Genomic DNA, 12,066 nt, shown 5'->3' with positions numbered 1-12,066 from the left:
ATAAAGCAACGATACTCCAATGAAAATTAACTTAAAAAAAAGATGGATAGATGAATGAAAAAAAAGAAAAATGAATGGATGGAGAGAAGAAAAAAGTGGAGTAAATAGGGCAACATGTTGATAACTGTTGGATTTGGACTGGGACTCTACGGCAGTTAACGCATTATTCTATTTTTCTGTACAGCTGAAAATTTTCCTAAGACAAACTACTGCATATGATGCTCTCACAGAAGGGAACATAGGGACAGGTAGAACAAACACACAACAGAGTACGGCTCCCAGTTCCCCCACCCATCCCATACTGTCCAGGCAGACGGGGCCTCTCTTGTCACCTGACCCCAGCCCCGCTTACCTCAATCAGAGCCCCCTTCTCCCTGTCCTCGGACTGTTTGGCACTGTCCAATTCATCATGCATTTCTGAGAGCTGGTCCTGGAGATCCCTGATCTCAGTCTGGTGCTGTTCTCGTTCCATCTTCACCTGGAACAGCCTGGCAGGAAAGGAAGCCCATGAGAGAGTTTCTCCTGGCCTCTGCTTATTTTCATCCAGTCTGCTTTCAGAGCTTCAGTTCATCAAGCAGAGTCACCTGAATCCCCAAGGAGCCTCCCATTTTCTGTTCTGCACTGAACAGAAAGTCACAAACCAGAAAGGCACCGGTAAGAACTCATGTCTACAGTCTAATTTGCCCAACAAGAAGACAAGTGAGAACTCAAACCAATGTAATGGGAAAGGTTATACAGTGACATTTCCTCCCCAGAAGGAGATCACGGGGTACTAGAATTTGGACATAGAAGATAAGGAATCAGGAAAAAGAGCACAACTTTTATGATAAATGTTTTCATTAAAGCCACCCCACTCCCCACCAGCCTACTCCACCCCATCCCCAGTACTCTAGACCAGGAGAGTTAGCAAATTATGGCCCATGAGCCAATCTGGCCCACTGCCTGCTTTTGTAAATAAAGTTTTACTGGAACACAGCCACGCTCATTCATTTATGTATTGTTTATGGTCATTTGCACAATACAATGGTAGAATTGAACAGTTCCAACAAAGACCATATGGCCCATAAACCCTAAAGCATTTACTATCTGACAGAAAAAGTTTGCCAACCTCTGCTCTAAATGGAACTCACAACTATTCTACCTTTTATTTTGTAAAGTCTTTACTGCACTCTAAATTTTGATTTTTTCCTTACCAACCTCTTTTCTGAAATTAACCTGTAAGAATGTTTCAAAAGCAAACACTACACCATCAAAATGGCAAAGGTAATCAAATGCTTTTATGATATAATGTCCTGTTTTTCTTGAATTTCCCTCTAGATTTCACTCCTGCTTAACCTCTCAAGGCTTCTGTCATGGCCAGTGGGCTTCATGGCACCATCCATTTTCACACCTTCGTTTCAAATCCTCTTGTCACAGATTTTAACACAACATGATGGCAGGGCCATCTTGGGCTTGTCTTTCCTTCTCTGAAGACCCAAAGGAAGTATATAAGCACTGGTCACAAAATTGGTCAGCACTGGGCTTCCCTGGTGGCGCAGTGGTTGGGAGTCCGCCTGCCGATGCAGGGGACGTGGGTTCGTGCCCCGGTCTGGGAGGATCCCGCGTGCCGCGGAGCGGCTGGGCCCGTGAGCCATGGCTGCTGAGCCTGGTGCGCCCGGAGCCTGTGCTCCGCAGCGGGAGAGGCCGTAGCAGTGAGAGGCCCGCGTACCGCCAAAAAAAAAAAAAAATTGGTCAGCACCATCCAGGACAAAATTCAGAACGTGGGAGACTGTGGAGGTCATGTGACACAGGCTTTTTAGAGGCTGGACCCAGGCTCCTTGAGATCTGTCCTTAGATATCACCACTCGGCATTCCTTGCTTCTCACTTGACTGCTCTGAGATCTACTCTAAGGGCTGAAACTTTACAAATATCCTTTGAGGTACACAAAGAATTTTTAAATTATTAAATTCATTCTGCTTACCAGTCTACACGTCACCAGTTTTATAATTTTATAAGAATAAGAGGGAGAAAAGGAAGGGTCAGCAGCCCTATAAAGATCTGGAAGGTTGGGCAGAATTAAACGGACAGAAAGGATCTGGCTTGGGCTTCCGTGGTGGCGCAGTGGTTAAGAATCCACCTGCCAATGCAGGGGACACGGGTTCGAGCCCTGGTCCAGCAAGATCACACACACCTCGGAGCAAATAAGCCCATGCACCATAACTACTGAGCCTGAGCTCTAGAGCCTGCGAGCCACAACTACTGAAGCCCGCGCACCTAGAGCCTGTGCTCCACAACAAGAGAAGCCACCGCAATGAGAAGCCCGCGCACCGCAACAAAGAGTAGCCCCCGCTCGCCGCAACTAGAGAAAGCCCGCGCGCAGCAATGAAGACCCAATCCAGCCAAAAATTAATTAATTGATTAATTTAAAAAAAAAGTGTCTGGCTCCATTGGTGCAGGAAACCAGGAAGGGCACAGGCTCTGGGCCAGAACTTACTCCTCCAGGTGTCTCCGGAGCTCCCCTTCACTTCCCTCCAGCCGCCGCTGCAGCTCGGCATTCTCTTCTACCTTGCTTTCATGTTGACTTTGGAGTGCTTCTAAGTTTGCTTTCACTCTGTCTCTCTCTTCTTTGATGTTCTGCTGATTCTAATAAGAATATGTGATGTTAAAGTACCTCCACCGTACATTAATGTCATCCCACGGAAGCCTCCTTCTAATCTCTGATGGACTGCATGTCTCTGCACTTAGATTATTAAACAACTTGATGGAACTATGTAATAAAGGCATGGGAGTTCGCAACTAGAAAGAACACTAAACACTTAATGAATTGTAATACTTCTAAAAGAGAAACACAAACACAGCTAAATCACATTCTGCTCTTTCTATTACTTAGTCCAGATGTTTTATATACATTTAGTTTCCAATACGCCTGTCTGAATCCAACAGCATTTCTATTACTCTGTCAAAGCCAACATTCTCTATGTCCTTTGTTTACTTAAAAAAAAAAGTTCTTTGGGCAGCAGGAACTAAATATACAGGAATTTGCTCAGCAATGGGAAGAATGTTTCTTTTGGGGAAAAAATTTGTTTTCACTTCACTTGGGCAACCCAAGGTACTTAAAATATTCTTTATCAATCAAGACGGAACAGAATAAAATAGCATCAAGAAAAATCAGATACCTTGACTTCTAGTTGAAGCTGTCTCTGAAGTTCAGCCACTTCTGTGGTCAACTTCTTTTTCTGTTCCAAGAGATCTTTGACTTCAGATGAAGAATTAGAAGCCTACGATTAATTGCAAAAATATCCTAAGTTAAGTGTTCAAGATGCTTTATTTTTTTCTTGCGTGAACATTAACAACAGGATGACACTCTCAAAAGGATTCGGCTAAAATCCTACAGCAAAGTGGCTAGAAAACTCCAACTAAAAGGGAGGGGAAAAGGTAAAAGCAGAAATCAAAACCAGAAAAGGCAGTGTCTTGGCTCTCATGCACCTGAATCCAGGTTCCAAGTTCATGAATGCATGAACTTAGAAGGAGGTACTTCCTCATCTACTCCTATGAAGAAGACCAGAAACCAACAGTCAACAGAAACACAGCACTTCCAATTTTCTTAGGCAAAATGAGAACAATCTATCTTAGAAATGTAAATCTAACCCAAGGAAGGAAATTGTAGATTGTTCTTTCCCAAACAAAAACTGCCTGCTTCGTGGCTTTCCAATGTGGTCTTAGCCCATTAAGGGAGAGGGTTCTCTTGCACGAAATCATTCAACTGACACCAAAATATAAAACTCCAAAACCTTTACCAGCAAATAATCAGATTCATAAAGTGAGAGAGAAGGGGAGTGGAAAAATGTGGGCAATTAAGCAGTCACGGCACTGTGATCACAGCCACAAGTCTAAGAACCAAAGTTCATCGTCTCATTATCTCTAGCTTGATTAAGAAGCAGCAGCTGCTTAACTGGTCTCCCGTCCTCTAATCTTACCTCCCTCCAAAAACTACAAAGAAATGAATTTTTATAAATATGACACTCCTCATTGCTGTTTAAAGTCTATCAGGGAAAGCCTATCACCTTGGGCCTGAAATGAAAATTGACATGATCTACAAGGTCCTGCCTACCTGGTGCGTGGTCCCCATATCCTAGCTCTCTTCTCCAGCTTCACTAAATTACCTCTAGTCCCCTAAACACGGGAAGCACACATCTCTTCATATTTTATGTTTTTTGTTCTGTTCCCTCTACCTAGAACGCCCTGCTTCCCCTCTCTGGGAGAATTCTATGATCTTTTGAGACATCATTAGTGTTATCGACTCCAGAAGGGCTACCCCAACTTCCCCAGTTTAGGCTGGACACCCTAGTATGGAACCACAATGACAATCTTAACATCAAGACCAAAGGATGCATTCTCCAGGAGAATATGCAGATTAATGCAAAGCAACAGTAATGGTGATGATTTATATTTAAGACATTTAGCAAAAAAGTCCTAACCCAATTTAAAAAACTGTGTAGAGTTCCTGAAACCTGCCTATAAGCAAGGTGTATAATTTAAAGGTTCCCCAGTGGGAACTATGTGTGTGTGCATACATAAAAATATTTTATATATTTATAATATCAATATATAATAAAATACATCTCTATAAAGATATCTAATAAAATATGTTTATATATTTTAAATATTATTTCTACGGATAAATTGAAAAATGTTTTTATTTGATGCCAGAGCAGGAGTCATGGGTTAACTGAGTGCAAGGGGAATACGGAACAGTAGAGAAAAAAGGGTCATTGATGCCTATAAATATCCTTTATTCATACGTTTCCAAAGTTGAAAAAGAAGAAATAGACCAACTCCCTGTTACTTGCCTCTGGGTATCTTCTTTCCTTCCAGTGCAGAATTCCCCCCAGAAGGGAAAAGGAAAGATGCCCAAGCAAGAAATGCGGCATTCAAGGTGGCATAGAATTGAGGGACAAGATTTTAGTCGTCCCTCTTAAATGCTACTTCCTTTCATGGCACAAGGTATGTCTACCATATAGTACACGTTCATCAAATAGGGGATGAGTCCTCCTTTAAAAAAAAATCTCCAAGTCCTAACTAAAATTCAGTACAATAAATGAAACAGGCAGTTTTTTTTAAAAGAATTTAGCCCCACTCTACTCCTTCCTTTCCCTTCTGCCCATGCTGGTCACAGCCCACCAGTCTCTCTTCCGTATTCTCTAGTTTGATTCTCTTATTTCTTATTCTCTGAAGTTTGAGAACCTGGGTCCAAGCCCGTTCATACTTTTCAAACCTGCCTACGATAGCACCAGGGTTCTCCATCCCATGCTCCATTTCATTCGTCCTATTCTTCTTTTCCCTTTCTAAATTTTACCACCTATTGTTTCATCCTGTTATATTTTATAGATTTTTTTAAAAATAAAATTTCTTAAAAACTTTCTAAAAAATAATAATAATAAAGAAGGGCTCCCCTGGTGGCGCAGTAGTTGAGAGTCCGCCTGCCGATGCAGGGGACGCGGGTTCGTGCCCCGGTCCGGGGGGATCCCACGTGCCGCAGGGTGGCTGGGCCTGTGGGCCATGGACGCTGGGCCTGCGCGTCCGGAGCCTGTGCTCTGCAACGGGAGAGGCCACAGTAGTGAGAGGCCCGCGTACCGCAAAAAACTTTCTAGAAAAAAGGCCGGGTGCAAATTAGCAATATTTAAAACATGCTGTTCCACCTTCGGTACTGCTTACTACTCAGGAGACTTCCCACTAACTACTGTAACCAAAGGTACAGACTGAAGAAAGCCATTTGTTTGCCAGGTTCCATGTGAAATGCCCACTACAAAATACAAAGCTTCGCCTTACTTGATTATTTCCTTGCGTGCTCCCTGCTGCTCGAGACTTCAAAGTCTGGATTTTCTCAAAGACCAGGTTGACCTTCCTCTTAGTAGCATCATCATTATCGGTGCTTCTGGAAAAAAACACAAGGAGGGCACAACCGTTGGCCTCAGACTATTTTATGTGCCACGACACACAAGCAGCAAGCCCTTTAAGAAGATAAATCACAAGAGGCGTGAATTAATTAAGGCTGCAGACACAACCAGTGTGAGGAGAGCAGCATAGATGGTGTATTTTTCTCCAAATTGTTCAATGTTACCACCCGATTTGGGAGAGGGGTTCCCATTTCCAAACATGTGAAAGAGACACAAGCACATTCTACATAAGCTTGGAGATAACATCCAATAAAAATTTAGTCATTTGTTGCTTGCCTGATTCAAATGACATATATTCACTCCAACAAGGAATCTCTCCTGTATGTGTGTCACGCTAGGAATGATCCACCATGATCTTAACTTGTTTTAGCCTTTGTTTAAAAAAATAATCCCCCAAGCCAAGGTTGTTAACACAGCTGCCCTTTGTCTAGACTTTCATAGGTAACGGCCAGATAAAGTTCTATTAAGGACTACCTTCCATCACACATACCTGGCACTTAGGGAAAAAAAAATTTTTTTAAACAGAGGGGGATCTCTCCCCTTATTTTCTTTCTTTTTTTTTAAATTTATTTTATTTATTTATTTATTTTTGGCTGCATTGGATCTTTGCTGCTGCGCACGGGCTTTCTCTAGCTGCAGTGAGCGGGGGCTCCTCTTCGTTTTGGAGCGCCGGCTTCTCATTGCGGTGGCTTCTCTTGTTGCGAAGCACGGGCTCTTAGGCGCACGGGCTTCAGTAGTTGTGGCACATGGGCTCAATAGTTGTGGCTCACGGGCTCTAGAGCGCAGGCTCAGTAGTTGTGGCGCTCGGGCTTAGTTGCTCCACAGCATGTGGGATCTTCCCGGACCAGGACTCGAACCCGTGTCCCCTGCATTGGCAGGAGGATTCTTAACCACTGGCGCCACCAGGAAGCGCAGGGAAAAAAATTTTTAAGTTTCCTTAAAAAGATGCCTCCCGCTAAAGTCTGTCCCACCAGTCTCTCAATAAATCATGGGCCAAAAAAATAAAAGAATGTAGAGAAAGAATTTTAAATGTTAGAAGTTCTCCTACCTTAATCTTTTCATGGTAAAACCCTTCACAGAAAGACACTAATAAAAGTTCTTAGCTAGAAGAATCTCTTTACTTTTTCTTTTTTCAGAAGAGCCCCTATCTTATATTTTGAATGATTCTGTCAGCTCTATATTACTGACAGAAAATTGTAAGGCACAATATAAAACTGTGAAGTGTTCTGATACCAATGAGTATTTGCCAAGTGACTTTCAGTCATGTCAGACTATAAAGCTTTTCTTCTTTTTAATCATATCTGATGAGAGAACTGAAACAGAAACTTCAAATTCCTGGCCTAGAATTCCAGCTCAGTTGGTATCTAAGTAAGGACTGAGAACCAGATTATTCAAACTCATCCCCCCAGATAAGTAAGTGGAAAGCACTGCTTTTAAATGACTCATACATGCTTTAAAAATAATGGAAGCAGGGGCTCCTGGCCAACGTCAACTCTGGGGAGGGGAGAAGGTGTTTTTATTTGTAACTTCTAATAAGGGACGACTGATTACCCCTGTGTGCATACAAACTCAAGGCGACAACACTCAGTTTAAAACTGAATAGTAGACACTCCTCCTATCTTTGAATTTGTTTCTGAAACAGTAAACAATCATTTTTAAAACATATTCATTTTTAACTTTTAAAGTAGGATGTTCTTCCCCACACTTCCTTCCCCTGCTCTTCACCCTCCTCCACCCAAGACTTAAATGCTGTTATGACAACTCCAGCCATGGAGTCTGCACCCCGAAATGGCTCACACAGGGCAGGAAGGGAGGGTAAAACACAAGGTCTCAGAAAAGAAAATTAAGACGCCCACCAGGAAGGACAATACTTTGTTCCTTGAAGGAAAATCACTAACCCTTCTTTGAGGTAATTGTAAAGTATCTGCTTGGCCGTCTCCTCATTGGTTTGCTGAGTGAGTTCTTGCTGGCCTTTTAACAGATCCGGTGTGGCCTGGAACACAATGTTTGTTATTAGATCACAGGATGCTGCTTCCAAGAAGAAGGCAAAACCCCACAGCAGAAGCTTCCAAACACATTCCTGCTTCCCAGAAAGGACTCCTCGGGTAAGGATGCTCATTACAACTGGTTCCACCACTTAGTAGCTTGGGCAAGTTACTTAACTTTTTCTCACCTCAATTTTCTCGCCTGTAAATAGAAGTTAATAGTACCTACCTTCATAGGGTGGGTGCGACCCTACAATACATAACAAAGAGTGCCTGGCACTTACCAACCTTAGTATCATTTTTATCATTACCATTATTTTTTACTGTTACTGTTACCACCAAAACACTAACTGGACCACATAAATAAATTCCATCACTTCAGGATAAACCTGAATTAGGATTAACCTAATTTCTCAGGACAGAAATTAATCCAGTCACTCAGTGTCATGAGGAAAATTAATACATCTAAATAAACCTAAGTACGGAGCCTCTTGTTTTGGAAACAAATTCTGCATACTTTCGGATTTTACACATACACGAAAAGAAAAATCGAGCCTCTCTATAGTGTTTGACAAGTTACTTTACAAACAAGAACACAACAGGAATCTAGTGGTACTTCAATTTACTTAGAAAACCAAGCGATTAGCAGCAGGTCATAACCTACTGCTAGGGGGAAAACTCTAAAAAAATATTACTGATTCAAGATGGTGCAGTTACTGACTCAGGATGGAAGATATGTATTCCTCCAGCCAGGATGTATTGATAGACCACTGACAAGGAACAAAAAGACTCCCACCAGTATTACCTGAGTATTTGAGGTGGAAGTAAATGTCTTCACAGAAATCCTCTTGGTACCTGAGTCCGGGGAAGTTGCTAGCGCCCGATTCTGTAACATCAGCGTAGCGGTGGCTGTTTTGATTTCCTCCCCCTTCTTAGTCTGTGCCGGGAGGGAGGATGTGCGCCCAGTCGGACTTTCCTGACCCCCTTTGTTTTCTGGAACTTTCCCATCTTTGTTCTGCGGGGGCGGCCTGGGCTGGGCTCCCTGCAGCCTGGCGAAGGCGCGCCCTCCGCCCTGCCTCCCCCCGTGCTCCTGCGCCTGTGCCCTCTGCGGGCACACCTGCGACGGCCGCAGCAGGTGTTCGCTGGACTTGCCCAGGTTTCTGCTGAATTCGGTCAGGTACTCCGAGTTCCCTTGGAGACCGAAAGGAAATGCACTATCCACGCTTCGGGACCTTTTCCTGTCTTCTGGGTTGATCCTGTTTCGCTTCCCAGACCTGCCTCTTCTCTGCAGCCCAGGTTTTTGGTCAAATTTTTCAATTAACTGATCCACGCCAGGAATCGACCCCGTATCAATATCCCGTCCAGTTCCGGGCAAGAAGGGGATATACCTTCTGTTCTCATGACGATTGACATTGTCGGCATGGATGGCACATTCTTGGTCATCGAGTAAAAATCTGTACAAAGAGTTGGCCGAAGTGGGAGTTGTGGACGATGAGGATGACCTCCGGGACCGGGCTCCGTCCAGCACGGGCCCGGCTGAGTCCTGGCGCCGGAACGGAAGCACGTCGGGCCTGGTTTTCTTGGCTTCCGGGTGCGTGTGCGCGCTGTGGGTGGGTAGGGGCCTCCCGCTAGGGGCAAGGGCCTCCTCCGCCAGCCCCTCCTTGCTGCAGCTCTGAACATTCACGCACACCGAGGTCTGCTTCTTGGGGTCATCGATGACCACGGAGCTGCACAGTCGAATGGCCGTCACACTGGATCTGGCCGGGTCTTCCGAGGGGGGCCTGGGCGGCTGGGAATGGCTAGGTTTGGACGAGCAAGTCCAAGCCTTCTTATTGTTGGCCCCTTCTTCTGCGAAAGCTTTTAGCCAATTACTCGCAGGAGGCTGGTGATTTTGTAAGTTCAACTCGTTCTTTTCGGGATCGTAGGGCTGTAAAAGCTCTGGATGCCTCTGGAAGTTCAGCACGGGGGACGGCTTCATCGCTTCCCCTGTGTGATCGAGAACTCCATTCTTGCCCTCAAAGAGAGAGGGCTGTTTCAGGTTTCTTACCGGGCCAGGTGGGGCATATGGGTTTTCGGGCAGCTGCAGTTCTTCTGCACTGTTCTCCTCAAGCACAGATCCATTGCTGGAATGGAGAGGCAGGTTACTTGTCACTGGAGACGGAAATGATGGCCCATTTTCAGAAAAAGACGTGCCTGCCAGACACCGCTCTGTGTTATTGAGGACTATGTAGGGGTGGCCATCGATCCCCTGGACCCGAATACTGACACCGTAGGAGCCTGCCTTAGCGGGCTGGGAATTCCTTGATTTTTTGGTTTCGTCACTTGCGAGTCTCAGGTGTACACCGTATTCCTGCTGCACGTGTTGATATTCACCGAAATACAGCTCCATGGCTCCCCGTTGTTCACTACCAGGGAAAATTGGGGTAAAAAGAGGACATTAAGTTAAAATTATATCTGTTTCAATGAAGATTATGAGGGAAGACTTCAAAGTTCAGGGAAAACCAAACACTTTAAAGAGCAAGGACACTTCAGAACCAAATGCTCGTCCAAACAGGCCTTTCTGGATGCCTGTGGGCCCACGTGACCGTGGTGCTTGTCAACACTGAGCTTGAACCCTGGCCTTAGGGTAGATGACTGGCCAAATGACCTGATGCCTTTGGTAGAGCTTAATTATTCTGTTTCTAGCTGACGGGCCGTGCTGGTTGCCATGTTTTCTCCTTAGTTCATTTCCTCACACTTTATGCTATTTATTTTTAACCAATAGGATGTTCCAGTATACCAGCATTTGAGAACAAGGTACTTTTCCAAGAAACTAATTAAGAGCTAAGGCGTTCTGATGCTCACCATTTTTCTTTTTTTCTAAACTGTTAATTTTCTTGTCAAAACCCTTTCAAGCTTCTTTATGCACAACACTGCTTTGAAATCTTTATCATTATTTATTTGGCTACGGTGTTTAAAACATTTTTACTTTAAGGAAGCAGTTGTTTGTGAGACTGACAATGAGAGTAAGTGATTAAAAATAGTTTTCAATTTTTTTTTTTAACCAAAAAGTTCAAGCTGGGACTTCCCTGGTGGCGCAGTGGTTAAGAATCCACCTGCCAAGGCAGGGGACACGGGTTCGATCCCTGGTCAGGGAAGATCCCACATGCCGTGGAGTAACTAAGCCCGGGCACCACAACTACTGAGCCTGTGCTCTAGAGCCCGCGAGCCACAACTACTGAGCCCACCCGCCACAACTACTGAAGCCCGCACGCCTAGAGCCCGTGCTCCGCAACAAAAGAAGCCACCGCAGTGAGAAGCACGTGCACCGCAATGAACAGTAGCCCACGCTCACCACAACTAGAGAAAGCCGCGCTGCAACTAAGACTCAACACAGACAAAAATAATTTTTTTAAAAAATTGAAAAAAAAATCATAAAAAAAAAACAGTTCAAGTAACATAAGGACCTGAAAATTTTTATGAAAAACCTGAAGACTCGGGGCTGTTTATTTTGTGATGGGTCCTAATACCAAGAATCACTGCCTTCACCCGTTCTGGTGTGTGGCCACCCTGTCAGAGATTGCATACATATCACCAAGCAGGCTGTCCAGGCCACCCCACACTCCGAGGTTCTCTCAGCAGAAATTCACTTCTGTCACTGTGAAAAGCTCCAATAGCCACAGAGGTGCAGGAAGAACAGAAACAACTGGTCACAGAAAACAGCTATCTCATTTCTTTCACTCTTAGCAGACTTCTTGAGTTTCCCTTCTATTCTGGAGTCAATCTGGTAGCATATTTTCCAAGAAAATCATCTATTTGATCCACATTTTCAGATTTATTTGCACAGAATTTTGCAACGTACACATCATTTCATCTCCTCTATTTCTATTTCTCATTATCTAGTTTTATCTGTGCTTTCTTCACCTATTTCTTGGTTATGCAGGTAAAATCTGTCCACATATGTTTTTAAATTGTTGTTCCCCTAAAGAACTAGCTCTTAGATTTATCTTTTAAAATTTTCTAATTTACTGAGGTCTAGTTTGATCATTATTATTTCCTTCTGCTTCCCTTTATTCTGTTTCCAATTTCTTTTTTTTTTGAATTTAAAAAAAATTTTTTATACAGCAGTTTCTTATTAGTTATCTATTTTATACATATTAGTGTA

At 43.8% G+C, this 12,066-nt stretch overlaps 1 protein-coding gene across 1 annotated transcript in view; it reads right to left on the bottom strand.

Annotated features, from left to right (window-relative positions):
* The window catches only part of CGNL1 (cingulin like 1), a gene marked incomplete at its 5' end in the record, with an annotated part of 101,240 nt that extends 90,929 nt beyond the window's left edge, over nucleotides 1-10,311 (bottom strand). Inside the window, 6 exons of the mRNA XM_082649009.1 lie at nucleotides 353-488; nucleotides 2,475-2,623; nucleotides 3,157-3,258; nucleotides 5,810-5,915; nucleotides 7,836-7,930; nucleotides 8,728-10,311. Coding sequence (XP_082505135.1) covers nucleotides 353-488; nucleotides 2,475-2,623; nucleotides 3,157-3,258; nucleotides 5,810-5,915; nucleotides 7,836-7,930; nucleotides 8,728-10,311 — 2,172 coding nt within the window. The remainder of the gene's footprint in view (nucleotides 1-352; nucleotides 489-2,474; nucleotides 2,624-3,156; nucleotides 3,259-5,809; nucleotides 5,916-7,835; nucleotides 7,931-8,727) is intronic.
* Nucleotides 10,312-12,066: the final 1,755 nt, after the last annotated feature.

This window comes from Grampus griseus (assembly GCF_964374135.1).
Source record: "Grampus griseus genome assembly, chromosome: 2".
Lineage (NCBI taxonomy): Eukaryota > Metazoa > Chordata > Mammalia > Artiodactyla > Delphinidae > Grampus > Grampus griseus.
Note: the sequence above shows the minus strand (reverse complement) of the source record. Positions and strands in the feature narration are given on the sequence as shown.